The sequence below is a fragment of the Triturus cristatus genome, chromosome 2_2, assembly GCF_964204655.1.
Source record: "Triturus cristatus chromosome 2_2, aTriCri1.1, whole genome shotgun sequence".
In the NCBI taxonomy this organism is placed as follows: domain Eukaryota; kingdom Metazoa; phylum Chordata; class Amphibia; order Caudata; family Salamandridae; genus Triturus; species Triturus cristatus.
The window spans coordinates 151897935-151918758 of NC_140582.1; the positions used below are offsets into that span (position 1 = coordinate 151897935).

A 20824-nucleotide genomic window follows, 5' to 3' on the forward strand; every position below is an offset into this window, starting at 1 on the left:
GTGTACATACACGGGTGGGGGTTCGACACGTACACGGGTGTACATACGGGGGGGTGTACATTAACGGGGAGTACGACTCGAATGTAAGGGTGCTGGGGGGAGTGTTTGGCGCGTATGCGGGCACATATCTCCATGGTTGCAATGGGAGTTCGGTGCGGACGGTGTTTTTTCCATACGGTTGTAACATCGGACGCACGGGATGGATCGTGATTCCTCGGTCGGACTTGACTTTTCACATTTGTACGGTAAATCGTCCGAGGATGTGTCGGACACATTTTCCGACCCGAGGACGTGTGGGGAATCATTCCCAATGCGGTTCGTATGGACTTTTTACCATGCGAATCGTGATTGCCAGTTCGTACGGCACTTGTACGATTCGTACGGTAAAAAGTCAGGATACGAGTCGCACGGGGAATTTTTTTGCCCGATCGTAATCGGCACCTTGGTCACACGGCAAAAACTGAAAAACTGAGCATGCAAATCATGTAATTACTTATTTCAAATATAAACGTAAAGATATTCAGGAAATACTTGTTTTAAATATAACTGCTAAGAATATCAGTCCCATGGAGAATACCTAAAGAAGATTGTGGTAGGAAATAAAGTGATCAGATCCACATGTACAATTAGGCTTTTTCAACACTAGAATTATACGGAATACAAAGGAAAGAAGAAAAACTGTCCCCAAGAAAACAATAAGTTAAAATAATTAAAGTGGTCACCGTGGTCTTGCTGGATAATTCATACCGACTGCTGAATAACAATGTCTCACGTTGTAGATGAAGAAAGAGGTTGCTAGGAGACATCCTTAAACAGCTTGAGTTGGTATTCATGCCAGTTCAAAGACGAGTTGCAAACTGCATTGTAGGTCAGGTTCACTGACGATCAAATGTAAACACTTTCTCATGAAACAACTTAATTGAGTGTATACCTTGACAACAAAATCGTGACTGCCTCACTTTTTCACTTTCAGGGACGGCCGTAGATTACAAAGTTAGCAAATGTGTGCAGAGGCAGGCTCTTTTTCTCTGAGGCTCTCCAGCGTTGCGTCATGCTGCTAGATTGACAGTTTCTTTTAATTACACAGTGGTAATGCGTGAAAAACTGCAGAATATGGCTGCTTTGCGTGAGGAATATGGCCGCTTTGCGTGTGAGCGAAGACGTGCTGAAAGTTCCTCTTCGGCCACACGCAGGTAACCAGGCAATAGGGAAAACACTGGAAGTCGTGTGACGTAATATGCGCTGCCTCTCCACTAGTACCCATGAAGGTTCCACAACGTCATTAGAAGGAGAGGAGGTTCAGGGAAGAACAGATAAACACGGAGACACTGGGAACTGGGACACTTAGCAGGCAGGCAGTCAATCAAACTGACAGTAAGCAAAGGATAGGCACTCACCAAGAAAACAGCAACATACCCGGTACTTGCGGTTATTTGAATCTTTCTATTTTACCTTGATCACGTTGTCAACAGCTGAGATTAATGGCTTGAAAAGTACTTCACGCTGTTTTCCGGTTACACGTTTCTTCTATGTAAGTTGCTGGCAGCAGATGGAGAACACTTGTGACAGATTTCTTCTTATCTTCATTTAAAGTATGGTAATTCGTTTTCTTTGAGTTTCAAGTAGGTAGTTCGTAAGGTGGCCAGTGGTAAAATGAAAGCGTAGGAGCCGGTCAGTGTGTTTATTCTTTCTTTCTTCTCTCGTCGCCATATGTTGAATGAGGGTTCTTGTGTTAAAAATTATGATCCTTATGCGTACGTTTAGTTTGAAGAGCTTTATTAGGTTTTAAGCATGGAGAAAGAAAAACCCACAACCGCTCATCCTGTTGTTCCCGCTGCAACTGTCAAACTCGCAGAAGCATGAGAACTCCAGAATGAATGGCATATGCAAATGACAACAGCGACCAAGAACAGGCGCGAGATATAGAAAAATTGTCCTTAAAAGAAAAAGGACAATTTGTCACCACAACAATCACCATCAACTTGGTCCTGCACTTCAGTATTCTATCACTACATACACATTGAGAGCCATCACGAACAACTCTCTCTATGTGCACATCCATAGCCAGGCACCAGTATGTCTCTCTGACCTTTCTATGGTTGCAGCAATACCCACATAACTCGCATGAACGTTAGCCACTAGTCTGTTTCTCAAACAACCTGGGACAACCAACTTGCTGCCCCACATGAGTAATCCATCTATCACTGCTCAATCTTCTTTAACATGCCAAAATCCTGTGAGATCCTCTTCAAAATCACCTTTCTCACCCTAGCCTCCTCGTACCCTAGCCATTACCTGTTGCAAAGTCTGATCGTTATCTAGACTTTCTCTCCATTTAATTTCTGAAACCAAACCTTCACTAATCACACATACATTGACCCCCTCTTCAAGCTCCTCCCCAGCAACGAGATCGAAGTCCTCAGGCAAACCAGGATCCTCTGCCATTCCACATAGCCTGGACAGACAATCTGCCAACATTTTCCTAGAACTGGGTAAGTAAGAAAACCTCAATTCAAATTCCTGCAGCGCTACCACCCACTTTATTATCCGATGAGATAAAAAATCAACGCCTTTCTTTGCAAAAACGTCTCTCAAAGGCTTGTGGTCAGAAAATTCTTCAAAGCACTTACCCCATAAAACATTTTATAAGCTTGCGTACTGCCCAATAAACACCAAGAGCTTCTTTCTCAACCACCGAGTAATTGCATTCAGCTACTCTCAAAGGACTGGATATAAACACATTGGTTTTCTCTATGCCTTCCACTTTTGAAACAAGATGCCACATAAGCCCTTTGAACTTGCATTAGACATCACAGACTAGACTTTGGAGGGATCAAAACTTGCCAAATTTGGGGTCTCATTCAAATGTTTCTTAATCATTTTGAACTCTTCATTGCGCGCTTGTCCCCACTCAAACTCACACCCTTTTTTAAGTAACCCACGCATGCATTTAGTTTTCTGTGCAAAGTTTGAGACAAACTTACTGTAGAACTCCGCCATTCCCAGAAACGTTACCAACCCATCCTTATTTTGGGGAGGATTCAGATTAAAAATAGCATCAACCAACAAAGGCTTGGGCTTGATTCCAGACGCCAAGACCAAGTGCCCTAAATTCTCAATTTCTCTAACATCAAATTTGCACTAATCCGCCCTCAGTGTGAGACCAGACTCCAGCGGCTTCCTCAACACCGCCGCTAATCTTTCATCATGTTCCTTGAGATCGACCCCATAAACCAAAACATCGTCTTGATAAACCTTGACGCTTTGACTTCCCATTAGAATACCTTCCATTGCCCTCTGAAACACTGATGCCATGGATTGAAGTGCAAAAGGTATTCTCAGAATTTGAATGTCCCAAATGGTGTGATGAAGGTTGTGAGCTGTTTGAGATGATGAATGGAGTTTGACCTGATGGTAAGCTGAAGATAGGTCGAATGTTGAGAAATGTTATGCTCCTTCTAGAGAACACAACATCTCAGTAATGTTTGGGAGTAGAAAATGGTCAACCACCACCGCTTTGTTAAGCTCCCTCAAGTCAATGCACAACCTAGCCTCACCATTGGCTTTGTGAGCCTTGACCACAGGAATAATCCATCACTGGCTTCCACCTCCTGAATAATTCCATTCTTTAAGAGTTTGTCCCACTCTGCTCTCATAGGGGCATATTATCAAGGGCCAGCGATAATTATCGCTGGCCGTGCTTAGAGATAAATTTCTTATCGCATGCTATCTCTGGAATTTATAGCCCTGGTAGCGCGTTATTAACAACGCGTCTCTCCAGGGCGATAAAAATTCCAGAGATAGCGAGGTTATCGCCGTTTTGCAGGGAACATCGCTGGCCCCAAAAAATACCCAAGAGGTCAATGGTTTCTCCCCCATAACCCCTTGGTTTGATGTCTGGCTTCACCAAACCGACCTTACCAAACAACTGCCAGTCATAGAATTACTTAGGAATGAGCCTGATTTAGCCCCTGAGTCAAACAGCATGTTTACTGACTCATCATTGATCAACGCACTTCAAACGGGCCCTCGTTCACCAGTTCTTTAACCTGAAGAATAGCAACATCCTCACTTGATTGGTCATAAATGTCTAATTCCCTGGCTTTCTTTTCCTCTTTGCCTGATCTGTAACATTTCGAGTAATGACCCTTCTTTCCACAGCAGTTACACGTGACCTTCCACCACGGACACTCTCTAAAGTTCGCCATATGACCAGAATTCTCACATCTGAAGCATTTACCCTGAAAGGTTTTGAAGTTGGACATTTTAGTTAGAACAGTGGTTTTGTCAGATTTGCTTTTGGTGGACTTATCAGGAGATTTGTCGCTCACCTCTTTAACTACATCCCCCTCACCTTTAAGGAACTTTATTTGCGTATTGTGTCGACACAGGCTTTTGAATGCTCATGCATTTTCAGTATTGTGATAACTTCTTGTAGTGAAGGATTGTCCTTTTGCCATAGTCTAATTCATTTCCCAAAATTTTCATTTCTTTTATATCTCATGCATCTTCTCCTGTTGTTGCATTATTAGGTGTTGGTTAAAACAACGCTCTCATTTTCTATTTGATGTCACTGGGAACCCGTCAGTGAAAAACAACGCTGTTATTCACAATTACTATTATTATATGCTACTTACGCTGCATTCATGTTAATTACATCCATTGGGCCTCGTTTACATAAAGGATTATGCAGCATGACGCTGAAAGCCATTATGCTGTGCTGAGCTGCGCCATTTTAAAGCACAGGGATGTGTTGTATTAACAACAATGCAATGAATCTGTATGTTTTACCCTGCGCTGGTGCACAATTGGCTGCCATGCGCCAGCGCACGCACCCTTGCGTCATGTTGCAAGGGTGCCTGCATTGTGGGGATGACTATTTTTGTGCAGGAAGGCACATCTTACTGTACAAAAACAATCATTAATAGCATTTTCCTCTTTCTTTGCATGCTGCAAGGTGCAGCACAAATAGAAAGTGAAAAAAAGAAGAGAAATACAAGTATTTCTCTTTGTTGCACCAGTCTCTGACACATTCCCAGCTTTACAAAACCTTGTAAATCTGGGAATGTGTCAGCTTCCATGGATGGTGTGTGGGAACACCCACAGCAACACCCATGGAAATCCCTTTCATGCAGAGAAATGTGTGAAAGGGGGGCATATTTACAAGGCCATAAAAAGTCACGTACAGTAACTTCACGTGGCCTTGTGAATATGGGCAGCCACACTGCGACACCGATGCATCAAAAAAAGTGATGCACCGGAGCCGCAATGGCCTTGTAAATATGGCCCATTGTTTTTAAGTACCATGTTACCAATCATAAAGGTGCTGCTATACTTTTAAGTCATTGGCTTCTCTTGATTTGCATTGGGTAAATATCTTTTTCATATGAAAGAATATTTTATTGTGTAAATGTTTTTTATTATTTTATCTCTCATTTTTTTTGCAGGTCATGAATTTCAGGCTCAATTGCCGAATGACATTTAGGAATAATAAATTCTATCCACAGTCTCAACTAAAATGTTCCTCTCTGCAGAATCCCCAGGTTCACATACAACCTCATGATATAGTATGCACTAATGGGGTGATTTAGAGAATGGTGGACAGGTGACTCTGTCACAAATGTGACTGTTATCTCATCCACATTACTACAAGTGCATTATAACATATGGCACTTGCGCTACGGCAGATGGGATATCTGTCATATTTGGAATGGTGTACCCATCCGACAAACTCTAAGGGCCCGTTTCCGATGTCGTTCAGAAGGCCTCTGAATCAGATGTGGCTTTCCCAGATCTCATTTGTAGCCCTTGTTTACGACCGAATTGTACACAGGTCCGAATGACCAAGTACAATGCGTACGCGCCAACTGAATTGTTTCGGGGACCCGAACCTGTCCATACGACTTGTTCGTAGCTGAATCGTGCCACGCTATGGAGCCGTATTCCCACCGAGCGAGTACGATGCACGATTCGGACAGCAGCTTCCCCTCGGTCTCATTCAGACAAAACAGCTGTCAGAAGTGGACTTCGGGGGGGCCATAGGAGGCCCCCTTCACCCGAGGCCCTCGGAATCTTTCACGGGGGTGTGCCAATGGGTCCCCCAGATCCAGGCATGCACAGTGTGGCGGGTATATGGGGTGCTATCCGCAGGGTGTACGCTTTTCCCCACCCAACCCTTTTCTGCTATGGGAGCCTGTGTATGCATCTGTACACGGGCTCCCATAGAGTTCAATGGGAGTCCGAGTGAACCGAGTCTGTAAGCATATGGCAGCATCGTCGTTCAGACCTCCGGACCACGTCTCGCTTAGAAAGCCCTCCGGATCCGAATCGTATGGAGGGCTTTCCTAGAGAGATTGGAATCGGGTCCAAAGTGCTTAAATAGTCCTTTCCTGACAAATATCATGTTTGTAACAGAACAACTATTTAACTCAAGGCTGTACAATATATGTCCAGTATGTCCATAACTAGGCCTAATAGTAGATACATCTAAAGGTATGTGTCAGATAACACACAGACCTTGCACTTACTCATAGTGAATTAGGCAAAAAATCTATCAATATTCAGGAGACTTGAGTGAAAAAGCCATTGATTAAGTAATCTGTGAACTCTCTTTGAGAACCAATAACTTGAAGAAAACAACAATACTATAATAAAACATTCCCTGCAAGAGTTCATCAGTCTTTCACATCAACTGGGAGAAATTCTCACTCACTTCTCACAAAACAAAATAATTTATTAGTGTTTTAGGACATTTGTTCCTGCTTGCATCAACTGGCATTAAAATCACAAAACCGAAAATACAGCAAGTAGCTTAGCCACGTAATGCTATATAATATGCTTTTTTGTGCATAATTTGCAAATATGCCACAAAATTTCAGTGTACATGGTCATTAATGTTTTTTTTTTATTTTGCAATAGACACGTCTGTAATTTGTGTGCTATATTTTCGCTGCCTAAATGTGTAAATTTGTTTATGCCGCATTCCCTTGCACTGATTAGAAAGCAAGAAAAGACAGTTTAAAGATTTTCATTCAGTTAAAAACCTTATAAAACTCAGGGCCTAATTCACACAGGTAAATTTACACCTAAAGTGTAAGTTTAGACCTGAAGTCTAAGTTTAGACCTGAAGTCTAATTGCCCAATTCAGGAAGGTAAACTGGGGGCATATTATCAAGAACGGCGTTAAAATTATCGCCGCTTTAGCGGCAGGCAACTGCAGCTAAAGCGGCAATATTGGGATTGATAAGATGCCCTTGATAATTCCAATAGAAGCCCATGTTCTGGGGTGAACATGGGCTTCTATTGGAATTCTCAAGGGCATATTATCAAGCCCATTATCGCCGCTTTAGCGGCAGTATCCTGCCGCTAAAGCGGCAATAATTTTAATGCCGTTCTTGATAATATGCCCCTTAGACTTCAGGTCTAAGTTTACCTTTGTGAATTGGGCCCCTAGTGTTGAAGTATGATGATTGAGAAACTCCTAAAAACATAGTGTGATCCTTAGCTCAGCTCCCTATGAACCGAGACATTCCATGATTATTCTGGGTAAGTAATGTCTCAGAATATACTTATTAAAATCTAGCGAGTTATACGCTTGCTGATTTATTGTAAATCTAATTGTATGAGTATGTAATTTCGGATTAAGAAGAGTAGGTGCAACAAATGTTGTAAGGCATCTCCTACCCTCACCTCCACTAACAGAGACAATTGGCGATTAACAAGGGGTGCTCTGGGTCTGTCCGGCAGATTCGACGCTGGAACAACGAGAGCCTGCCGACGTGGTCGCGGCTCCTGGAACTTGGACCCTCCTGAGCCCTGCTGAGTGACTCGCGGCTCCCTGAAGATCGTAAGACCTCCGAACTTGTACCTGAGCCTGCTGAGTGACTCGCGGCTCCTTGAAGATCGTAAGACCTCCGAACTTGTACCTGAGCCTGCTGAGTGACTCGCGTCTCCTTGAAGATCGTAAGACCTCCGAACCTGTACCTGAGCCCGCTGAGAGACTCGCGGCTCCCTGAAGATCGTAAGACCTCCGAACTTGTACCTGAGCCCGCTGAGTGACTCGCGGCTCCGACAGACTCTCACGGTCCCCCCGGACCCCGACTACAACAACGTATCCCCCAGCTCGAGGATTGTGAGCTGTGCGCCGGATACGTCCCTGCCTTGAACCTTTGCCAGAGACTGTCCCGCTACCCCCTACCCCTTCCGAGACTCATTGAGTCCGTGCTCTCCTTGTACATATTTGCAGTGATAACCTACTTGATAAAGATTGATTTCTAAGAACCCACGGTGTGGTCACTCTGTGTCGTGTGGTGCCAGAAGTACGATCCTAGATACGAGATTCCTCCCCCTGGGGAGTCTCCCGCCAGTGCCCGGCTACGATACTTCAAGGGTGGGTCTCAGGGTAGTCAGGACCCCTTTCCGGGCTCCTCTGAGGTCGCCGTCTAACACTTACCAACTACCCTGTTCAATGATTTAAGGATGCCCTATAGGATCTCAAGACCCAAAGCAGCCTTTGGGACTTTGCACTGCCCAGTGAGTGGTCCTGGTTGACCAACAACTACCTTCCACCCCTTTGTGTGCTTCATATTGACTGATGCCTAAAAAACGCCCAGACTTCCAAAAACTACTGCAACGTTCCATGGCTTGTTAGTTTCACAATTCTGAGCATGGTGGCCATGGGTAATATCTCAAAACCAAATCATAAGTCAACAACGTGATGGGGCTTAATTCTTCCTGCATCGCTTGACTGGTGCCTTTAGGTTCTGCACTTTGGGCTCTGCACATGCCACATGATTATCTTCCTGCAAGCCGCCCACTGAGTCTACCTCTCTCTCCCTGGTCTACACTAATGTCATCTTCCAATGCTATCCCCATGTACATAAGTGGATGTGTACGCCAGGGATCAATGTGATAATGGACAATGCGGCTTGTGATTAGGCTAGAACCATAGGGTTGCCTGGGGCACATCATCACAACCGACAATTACACACCTGCACCATACAAGATCCCCCAGCCTCATGTTGTGGACACTCTCTTGTCAAATTGCACCTCCAATTTCCACAACACAAAGAAGTCATGGAGTTAAAGAACACATAACAAAATTAAATTGGGATTAACTAATTATGTGGCATGTGTTTATTTTGTGTTCAAAGCTGAACCAGCTTTTTGAGAAAACAAATCAATGAGTGAGCATGACCCCAAGAACCAAATATCCAGAATGTTGGCACACACCTGCTGAGGAGGTAGGGCCATGAGTTCTTTTGCTTTATGAGCTATAACATCAACCCTCCAATAGCAAGTGCCAAGGAAGCAAATAAGGAATCCATTTTGTTGTTTCAGTGCAAGAGACATCAATAAAAAATTATTCAACGCGCTAATCAATTTTGCTGAATATTACCTTTTAGAGAAAGATTTTCAGTAAATAACACCGCACAAATAAATGCAGCCGGTAAATGTGTTTAATAAATTGCAGCTCAATCTTTCCTTTGGATTTTATGGTTCTTAACACAAGAAGTGCTTGACCTATTTTTGCTGATGATGAATACAAGCAAATACTATTAGAACTGCACATGTATTAGATGTAAGTGCAAAGTCAACCCGACACTGGTTCCGTGATATTCAGTGCAGTTCCCAGAAAAAATGAACACAAGCAAACTGAGGCGGAAATGCCATGCTCTTGAAAAAGAACGAAAAGAGCCTGTCCTTGATTGGAAAGTGCATACAGCTTTTGCAAGAGTCTGCTATTACCGCACTGGCTAATAATGCACATTAAGGTATCAGTGGAGAAGAAGGACATCTTGTCCTACAGGTTCCCAGTTGAAAATGGTCACAGGAGGAAAGGAATTATTGCAGATTTTCGATACACAGCATGGTTTGTTTTCCTTTGGTATATCCTGTGTTTCCTTTTCGCCCACTGTGCCATCTGGATGACCATGAGGGACGTAAATACCCCGACTGAAAAAGAAAGAGGAAAAATGGCTTTCATTAGTTAATTTAAGAATGTCAATCCTCATTGGTTACATGATTGATTAATACATTTGTACTCCCGAAATGCTAATTTACCGAGAGACCCTTGGTTTAAAGTGTGTTGTCTGATTTGATTTGATTGATTTGAGGTTTTATAAAGCGCTCGGATGCCCGAGAGCGTCTTGGCGCTACAGCCAACAAAACCACAGTGCTATCTGGCTGTCTTGACCGGTCCCTTGGATGCTACCATGATGGACAGAGGTGTAACAAGGGCACCTGCGGACCCTGTGGGGCAGGGGGGCACCACACCTTCCACAGCAATTAATATCTAAGATAAATGGGACTCTCAGGGGACCCTCTTCACATTTTACAGGGGGCTGGGGGGTAATATTGCGTACCACAACAGATGATGGCCTTTGCCGGCACAGCGCAGAGCTGAATGCCATTTCACGCGCCTGCAGGGAGCAACGTGAATCCATTTAAACCAATATTTCTCTTAGTTACTGACGGCGCAGCTCAGAAACAGAAAACATGCAAACCTGGCTCACCGTTTTTGAGCTGTGCTATCTGAAAATAAAGCACTAACTCCAAGAAATATTGGGTTAAATGAATTCACTTTGCGTTCAGCGGGCATATAGAACAGACTTCCATCTCTGCAACAGTGGCGGAGGAGCGTCGCCCCACTGCTTTCAAGCAGTGGAAAGGAAAGGAAATATAAAATGATAATAACTTTAAGTTATTATAATTGTATGTTTCTTTTGCGGGCGGGTGGGCCGGTGGGCGGTGCTGCACTGCTCTCAGAGCAGGGCAGGGGAGTAGCGGTTTGCCCACTCCGAAGTGAGCAATGATTGGTTGGCCCCCTCGGCCCACCCAAACCAGTCACCCTTCTACATGCAGGCTTCAATACAGCCTGCGTGGAGAACATGCCCACCCCTACAGCTCTTGGCTGAGCGCTGTGTCACTGCTCTAAGACCAATCACAACGCTGCATTGTAGCTTTGTGATTAGCTTAGGAGAGGGAGCCTGGCTGCCTGCTTCCTGTTCCTGAAGTTGGAAGCAGGAGAGCAGGAGCAGGACCAGAGATGCAGGACCAGGGACCCGGTGGAAAAGTAAGTTATTTTGTATTTTATTTGTTGTGAAGCTCCCTCCTGCAATTGCAACCCCCCACCACCACCCACGTGACACCTCCCTGACGCCATCGCCCACCTCCCCACCTGCGAGCGATACAGGCCGCCACTGCTCTGCAGTGTGGCTGAAAAGCTCATCATGGATTTATTCAGATTTTAGATTTTTGTGGAAGGATGTAAAAAGGTGTGTGGCGGGTGCAGTTGACGCTGCAGAGGTGGCTACCCCGTTATGGCAGAGGAGCGTTGCCCTCCCTGCTGAAAGCCAGCAGAAGCAAAGGACAAATATAAATGTTAATACATTTTTTTTATTATCATTTAATATTTCTTCCTGCAGGCTGGAACTGCGAGCCGAGGATGGGCTTGACCGACCTACACTAACGGTGCAGTTGCAGCACCAGGTAGGAGGGGGAGTGATGGGCAGTGCCAAGTGCTCATGAATGTTTGACCGTCCCCATGGCGACCAGTCCGTCATGTGCATTTGGCCTTCCTCCACCTAACTGCTTTGTACAGCTGGGTGGAGAAACCAACACAGGCTCCCAGTCTATGTCTGAGTGCCACCGAGGCTAGTATAGTATTCCCAGCATATGAGCAGCGCTGGGATTGGGAGCTGGGATCCTGCACAGTGTGCAGTAGTTCCTGAACGTCCACGCGGCAAGGATCAGGAGGAAAGCGGTGGCTGTCGGAGCAGGTAAGAAAATTATTTTTCTTTCTTTATATTCTTTTTAGGTTGAGCTGTCGAGACCTCTTGTATATACTTTAGGATATACTTATATGTGTATGTACTTTGTGGGCTCTGGAGAACCGCCCCAGGACTTGCCTGCTTCCGCTTAGGGACTTTTTTTCTGTTCAACTGCCTCTATTTAACTTTCTTGATAGAAAACGACCAGCAGCGGTCAGTAAAATACCAGAATCACTTTAGCATTCTCTAGATTCATGTCCATAGAAATTGTCTCCCACGAGCACCCGTAGACAATAATATTTATTTCAAATCTTGTATTTTCAGTGATACGGCCAACAAAAGCCCTGATTTTATATTAAAAACAGAGCTTTCGACTATAACAGTTCCCGCTGAAAGCAAAATATTTCTCTCCATGTGTTCCCATACCGGGTGTGTCACGCAGTTTGGTGCTTACTTTCCCTCCATGTTAAAGAACAGTAGATGTTTATGCACCCAGGCTAATGTGCTGCATAGCTGAATACATATAAGGTCCCAAACGTGAGACAGATTGCATTGCAAATGCTTGTTTTTTGTCTGTGTTCCCTCCCTCCCCCCGCCACACCACTTCGCATGATAAGTAGTTGCTCCTAGTTGACTGCGTCCTCTTGTCGCCAGAGGCAGCAACACAAAGTTGATGTGCCATCACAGGACATTGGTCAGTTTATTGGGTTGACTCAGATGGATTAGTCAAGTAACAGCATGGAGGGCACAGAAGGAACTCTCAACTCTAAAGGCTGGTCCCAGTTGTGGGCCACATTAAGGGTTCTAAAGGTGGTGAATAGGATAATGACGGATGTATATAGGAAAGTGCCCAGGACAAAACACACTGAATGTTCGCTGTGGGAATGAAGTCTGACATACCAGATGATAGCTGAGAACAGAAGTAGACAAGAAGATGATACTGGAAGAAAATACAGGAAGAGAGTGGTTGCCAGACCAGTCACAGGATTGTATATGGGACAGCAGATCAGAGGAGGGCAGTTTCAAGAAACTAGTAGCAGGTTTGCTGCGGAGGGCATCACATGTGAAGTAGACAGGTCACCAAAACAGGAGCAGGGTTGTTCATAGTTACAATGGATAGACCTACTTAGTTTAATATCTATTCCCAACTAAAAGATTGACAGACATATTAGCAACACATTGAAACTTTTTTTGTACGTAGGGTCCTCAGGGATGCTCAACATCCTGTTTCTGGTCATATCACTTAATCTCTCGGTGCCTGACAAAAATGAATGTGTCCGTCTGTAACGCAAGTGGTGCTCATGTAAAGCGCTCTGATACCTTTGGGACACGTTCGCGCTATAAAAGATTCCCAACCATCCCCTCTCCCCCCAAAAAAAGATAACATGGAACTGCCCTGATAAGGACTTCATTTAAATAGTGTCCTCCTCACCAGAGGTCGAAATGCATCGGCATGTTAGAATTTAAGAAGCGCGTTAATACATGGCATGATCTTTAAATATGTTTTAAATCATGGAAGCAACATGTTCCTGATGAAAGAATATCAGCCCTCATAAGGTTTATGGCATTTCACTTAAAGACATCAAATATTTCTCACAATTTGATGTTATATGCATGTTCATGTTTTCACTCATATTTTTGAGTCTCATCTATTGTTTGTTATTAATGAAGGGGCTTATATTGTGAAAATTAATCAATATATTAATATCTTAAAAATTAGCTAAAGGGACACATTGAAAAAAATCTGCGTCTTATTGATTCTAAATCACTCTTTGAATTTGAGGCCAGTAGGAGTTCTCTTGTGTTTCTTAAGTAATTTTCTTCAGCACATCAAGAAGCAGGGAGGATGCTCCAAGATGAGAGATAGTAGTTCCAAAAGGTATTCCCTCATTGTTACTAGTGTATAGGGCAGGATGATTAACCATATTTTTAAAGGCCAACCAAAGGCTGCTGGTTGGATCATAACTAGAATTCTGTATTAAAAGTAGTATTGGGTGAGAAGTGAAGACATTTATATGAGGCCCAAACATTTGTACTGGTATCTAGAAACCACCGTAAATCAGTGTAATTTCTGTGTTGCTAATAAGATACGATCCCATTTTTCTGAGCCCCCACCTTAAAAAAGACAACATATCGGGCATGTTGGACATCTAACCCTTAGTAACAGCCAGGTGTAAACCCCTATAGTAATCTAGTAGGGAGGTTATAAAGCCCCAGTGAGAAGCCTTCATTTTGGAAAGGATGAAAAGCAATGTTTTAGCTTACCGCTAATGTGTCTCGCTCTAGAGTGAAGGTGTTATGAAGATCAATGCCTGGATTCTTAGCCTTGAATAGTAGGTTATGAGTGTGATGAAACAGGGCAGGGAGGACCTAGGAGGAGATGGCATTGTCCTCAAACCTCCAGAATTCTATTGAAGGCATACAAGCAAGAGGTCTCTAATTATCCTCTCTGTGCCATGGATCTTCACTAAAATCTGAGTGTCATCAGAAACTCAATCCCTGAGATGCTATTCATGGGAGGTTGCACATATATGTTAAAAATACGTGGGCACAATGGCACATGCTGGGCGACTTAGGGGCCTTTTTAGCCTTTGGCAGACCATACTCCATTTGGCCAGGTTAGTGGAGTGATGGAGTCCACTGCCCAGACAAAGTTCAGTTTGCAATGTTTAGAGATCTCCACTAGGTAGGTGAAGATCTCAGTGCTTTCAGAAGAGCCTTCACGGTGGCACCTAAAGCTGTGCCTGTGACATGTTCCATGCACTCGAATAGCAAAGATTGTTGTTCTTCATAAATGAAATCACAGAGCAAGAATTTGATGTTACAAAATTAAAAATAAATTAGCTGTGTTGCTCTGGGAGTTTTTACCCAGCACATGAGGCCATTAATCTCACTTTCTCTTACAGACCACGCCTTTTCCGTTAAAAATGGCATTGTAACGTCCACCCTTAACTTGGTAACCAGTGCAACATCAATCGACCGAAGGCCAAAGTCAGTCAGGCTGTTGGTTAAAAAGGGGCGGTTTGGTGGTTCCCTCAACCCTAAATACAGTGGGGCAACCACAGGTTTGGTGTAGAGGGTACACCACCATGTTTTCAGCAGAGTAGTCGCACCACCAAACTCTAACTAGTAGCTTAGCTTGTAATATCTGTACAAGATTAAATAAAAAGTGACATTTTTACTGCCTGCTCCTCACACCTAAAAATGAGCTATTAAAGGTTTATTGACCAAAGATGGAATAGTACAACCCTTGATGCACTGTATCAAAAGTAGCAGAAAGACACAGATGGACCAACGGGCCAACCCCCCTTTGTTGGCCATCTTAAGAAAGGAATCTGGTATATATGCTGAGGCAGGCTTCATGCAGTGCCTAGGGAATCTAGATTTCCAGGCATCCAAGAGGTAGTCACAGCCAAGGTGGAATCCTACACAAAGTTGGTAGTTCTGTTGTAGGCATTTATTTGGCTGAAGATATATTTTAGTAGTGGCGTCACGAGTTAGTTTAAATTCTGGTGAACAAACCCTTAATTTAATGAAAGATTAGCCAATGATATAAGTTAGGAAGAAAATGCTTTGGGGCATATTTATGAGGAAATGGCGTGACGTGGCGCTGTGGCAAATTTTGCATTGCTGCGTCATTTCAAACACGCAAGGACCTGCTGTATTTACAAGAATACGGCGCAACCCTATGTTTTCCCTTCTGCTCAAAATAGCTGCCTAGCATCAACACAGACACCTTAGTGCAAGGATGCCTGCGTTGCAGGGATGATTGTTTATATGCAGGAAGGTGTCCCTCCCTGCACATAAACAGTCAATAATGGCAATTTGCTACTTCTATGTGAGCTGCATTCTACAGCTCACATAGGAGCAGCCAATCACCATTATCTAATGATTGTTTTTGTGCAGGAAGGGAAACCTTCCTGCACAAAATCAATGATTAATTTCGTTTGCACAGGGACGGCTCCTCCACTAGGGCGGAGGAGCGTCGCCCCACTTCTTTCTTACGGTGCAAGAAGCAGAAACATAAAATGGTAATAACTTTCAGTTATCACCATTTTATGTTTGGTTGCAGGTGGGCGTGGCTGCTCTGCAAGCAGGGCAGAGGAGGAGTGGTGTGTCTGCCCACTCCAGAGTGCACAAAGAATGTTTGATCGGCCCCCTGGAGCAACCCAAACCAGTCATGCGCACTCTGCCCTTCTCCATGCAGGCATCAATGCAGCCTGCATGGAGAACCTGGCCTCCCCATAAGCCCCTGGCTGGGTGGTGTCCCAACCAATCACAACCCTGCTTGCAGCATTGTGATTGGCTTAGAGGAGGGAGCCTGGCTGCTTGCTTCTGCTCCGTGTTCCTGCCGTAGGCTGGAGAACAGGAGCAGAGACGATGTGTGACCCGGTCAGCGGAAAGGTAAGTTTAATTTTTTTATTATTAAATTAAACCCCTGCCACACACTACCTCCCTGCACGGCCCCACCCTCCCCGTGCACCCCGCACCCCCCCACCGGCGAGTCATACCGGCCACGACTGATGCAGCACACATAGAAAAAGCAAAATCAAGGTGAAATAAAAACATTTCTTCTCACTGCGCCAACCTAACACCTGTTTTTGCATGGCATTAGTTTTTGGCGCTGCCTCAGTTTTACAGATCCTTTTCAAATCTGGGGCAATGTAAAAAAAACTATGGGTGTTGCAATGGAAATGCCACAGCAACACTCATTGCATGCTCATTTTGACGCAGATACCTCCGTGAAAGGGTTCCATATTTACAAAGCATGGTTAAGCCACGTGGCTTAACGCCACTTTGTAAATATGGTGCAGGGCGCTGCTTGACCGGAACATTGGAAAAAGTGAAGTTCCAGTGGTGCAAACCCTTTTAAATATACCCCCTTGTTGGTTAAGAAAAAACATCTGAGGATGGGGCCATGTGGTGCTGCAATAACATTTCAGTTTCCTCCTTGGTGACATGCAAAACAAGAGTAGGGTGCTTGTTTGTCAGTGGCTCGCCCTAATATCTCATCTTCTGGTAGGAGGTTGTGCATCTAGAGATGGTCAGGATTTTGCACAGAAGTGGGGTTAACCGTCTAAACCAATGAATATTTTCCTAACAAGGTGGCAGTAATTTTTTGGAGGGACAATTTGGTGAACCTGAATACTGGTTTCCTGTGTGTCTGCACCTCAGTGATGCAGCTCCTAAACTGGCATATTTCAAACTACCTTCAAACATCATCGTGGTTTATAGACCTATGTTGAAAAACTTGGTATTAAATTCCTCAACAATCATATCTTGAGTAGATATGAGCAGTAAATTGGGAACTAATATTGGATAGGGTGTGAGCTCTTATGTTTGACATTCTGGTTTATGCCGGAACATATCCTTCTGTATCATCTATCACAGGAATCCTCAGAAATTGCCCCAATGCTGTGTCAGTCTCAACCAGTCACCTTTAGAGAGCCCTGTGGAATTACCCCTGCATCTGTCGTTTACCACAGTGTTTTTTGTATGAAGGGTAGTTTTCGCATCTGATGTAGAACACAACCACTGGGAAAAGTATATTAGGTCTGAGTGATGAGTCACTTTTACATATTAAGATTAAAACTGATCAGGTGTTTTTTCCACTGCCAAGCAATGTGCTTTTTCGACATCAGCCTCTGAAAGAATCTGGTGAAAGCCATTATAGGCGTTCATGCTAGGGAGTCAGCCTTTTTCTAAAGTGCATACAGTATGATTGCTTTGTTTACTGGAGGACTAGACTCAATACTGGTGTAGTGGGTGGCTGGTTGGAGCAGTTGGGGTTCCCATGGCCAGCTAGATAGCTTAAGGTAGCAGTAGATGACTGACCAGGCAAGTGGCAGTACTAGCCAAGTGACCTGATAGCATCAATTCATTTTTTGACAAGCCAGTGCCCAGGTCGGGTTTCATTTCTCATGTATTAGCTTGTGGGTGTAAGTTAACAGAACTAGTTGTTAGTAGGACCCTGCATTTTCAGCTTGAGAAAGTCCACGATTCACTGGTTTCTAATTTTACTGAGTGCAGGGCGAATCTTTGATTTATCAAATACAAAGTGTTCCAGTAGTAAGTCATTTTTTTCTGATAATACATACATATATGGACGTTACATTGAAAATATATTTTCAAAATTATTGATGATTAATTTCCATCAGAGCTAAACAAATTATTCTCACCCCGCCACACCACTATACATACATCTTTTAGCCTGCATTTGTAAAAAATATAAGTCTGACTAGTTTGTGTTTGTGCTTAGGCGTTTGTGTGTCAACTCAGACCCAGACAAGGAGTGATTGAGGACGTCTGAGAAGCACACAGTGTGCCTGTCACATCATAATTAAGCCTGGGCAAAGCACTACGCTACGTTTGCGTAGTTTGCGAAGTTTGCGCTACTTCGCACTATGCGAATTGCACGTAGCACAGTGCGAACACGTGTAGCGTAGTGTTGCGTAGTTCTGCGGTCATTTTTTGCTTGCTCGCGGTCGTCAACGTCAAGTTGGCGACCGCGAGCAAGCAAAATGACATCCCGGCGAGACTTTTTCCTTGTTCGCGATCAGCAACATCAAGTTGGAGATCGCGAGCATGGAAAATAAACCTCCCCGCGAGATTCCCAACGCGAGGAGGTCAGGTTTCTCATTGCGAGTGGTCGCGTATGCTCGCGACCGCTCGCAATGAGAAACTACCCGTTTGCGTTGAGAAAGCTGCCCCTCAAGCAGCAGAAAACTACAGCTCGCACTGTGCAAGATGCCATTTTCAATGATTGCACAGTGCCGGTTGCTTGTCCGCACTGTGCAATCATTGAAAACGACATCTGGCACAGTGCGAACAAGGTACTACGCAGTTCCCGAAGTGCTACGCGTAGCTCGCGTAGTGCGAAGTGCACTTTGCGTAGCTTCGCGAAATGCTACTTCGCGAACTACGCCCAGGGTTAATCATAATGTTGTCAGGATTACCAACAAGATGCCCAAGTCAAGACTCTCTGTGAGTGTATTAGCTTTAAAGCGTAAGCTGAGACACAGAACCGAGAAAAGAGTCACAGGCAGTTTCCAAGATGGCGGTCCAATTAACCGCGGTAGGAAACTACGTGGCGCGTTCTAGTTCTGCGGCGCAATCATTGTCGAGCAGGTGTCAAGCGCGTACTGAGGCGCACTTCACCTGAACCGTGAGGAGGACAGTACGCACTAGAATTTTCCTCAGCAATTGTAACTTCGAAAGCCTACGCAGTTTTCAGTGATACTTCGGTTTCTAGCAGAGAAGCTTCAGACTACAGTAAGACTGTTCCGTATTAATTCTCCAGCAATGTACTAGCGAGTGCACAGACCCAATTTTCAAGAAGACGCTTGAGCTTAAATGTTTGCTTATTCAATCTAAAAGGAAGTACAAGTATCATAGTGTGAAGAGACAAAGAGTATTGGGCAAGAGCAATACCAACCAGAAGGAGTATTTGACACGTTATCAATTTAGGACAGCTAGGGTTAAACGCTAGCAGAGAGCTACCTTAAATAAGAGAAAGAGATGCTAAGTCAGGACAAAGACTAATAAGAAGATTCCAACTACCTTAGAAAATAAACAGCTGTATAAGATCAATTAGGCCCAGGAGGTGAGAAATAGAACCGGTAGCTATACACATACCAAAGGGACTAGGGGCAATAGTTTGAGAATTAGTATTAATCAAAATAATATCGTTACAGAGAAACCAGGGTCAAGAATCACACAACCAAAAATAAGAAGAGGAGCAAAGTTCACACCACTTCAGGGTAGGTAGAGTTACAGAGGGGAAGTAGTGGGAGGGGTTTTGGAGGAGTTCAAGCAGTAAAGTAATTAATGCATTTTTTACAGCAATACCAATTACAAGAAGAACCAACAGCAGACGCCTGACGCTGAAGCAAGAAGCAGACGGTGTGAGCAGTCTCTTCTCTGTCCAATTCCCCTTTCCCCCTCTGGGGTTTCAAGCATTGCGCGAACAATGAAATAGCGCTTGTGAGAACACCTAGAAGGGGCATTGGGAGCTAGCGTCCTTCTGCTCCCGTGCAAGTGGAACACAGCCTCTGACAGAGTGAAGTGCCCACGTTTTTTTTAATCGCACCTGAGCAGAATGGCTGAGGGACTTGACCTCAAAAAGTTGGGGGAGGTTCTAGAAGGAATTCAGAGGGAATTAATATCAGTGAGAGAGGAGAATAGTGAGCTTAGAAAGGAAACCGTTGACTTGACTTTTAAAATGAATACTTTCCTGTCAGATCCTAGTGTAAAATTTCCCATTTCACCAGAAGGAAATTCAAGCGATGCTTCAACCTCTCAACCTAAAATTACAACTCAAGTAATTCATTCATTATCACCTGTAATTCCCTTAGCCCCTCCAGAACGTTTTAATGGGGATCCCCAGAAAGCTCAAGTTTTCTTGACTCAGTGTACCCTTCATTTTATGTGTCGCCCCGCGCTTTTCCCAGATGCGCAGTCTCAAGTGGCATTTATACTTTCATACCTAAGTGGTGATGCAGCTTCTTGGTCGATGCCCATGGTGTCCAGAAATGACTCCATTTTGTATAATCTAGATGAATTCAAAAAAGAGTTCCTGAGAATTTTTGACAGACGAAAAGCCACGCAGGCAACAGACAACGAGTTGCTGGAAATGAAGCAGGGGAATCGTGATCTAATTTCCTATTTGGCGCAGTTCAATAAACTGGTGGTGGAGACGGAGTGGCCAGAAAACAAGAGGGCAGCAGTGTTCTACCGAGGTTTAAAAGATGAGTTAAAAGACGCATTGGCTCAAGTACCAAATAGACCCTCGGAAATTTCGGCACTAATAGATTTAGTGCTGGAAATAGACTTTCGTCAAAATGAGAGAAGAGGTGAGAAAAGGAAGGAATTTCGCTCCAGTGTTCCAAGATTCGACCGAGTCAAAATGGAAGGTGGGAAGGAAGCAGATTCGGGTCGGGGAGGAGAACCAATGCAAATTGGAACAATTCGAGGTCCCCTCACAAAAGAGGAAAAGGAACGAAGAAGAATAAATAAACTGTGTCTTTATTGTGGAGGCAGCGGGCACTTTGTTC

The 20824-nt window shown here is 44.2% G+C and overlaps 1 protein-coding gene across 1 annotated transcript in view; it reads right to left on the bottom strand.

The window, feature by feature from the left end:
* Positions 1-9440: 9440 nt before the first annotated feature.
* TECRL (trans-2,3-enoyl-CoA reductase like) overlaps positions 9441-20824 on the bottom strand; it is a 659246-nt gene continuing 647862 nt past the window's right edge. Inside the window, exon 12 of the mRNA XM_085641139.1 lies at positions 9441-9954. Coding sequence (XP_085497265.1) covers positions 9827-9954 — 128 coding nt within the window. The 3' untranslated portion in view covers positions 9441-9826. The remainder of the gene's footprint in view (positions 9955-20824) is intronic.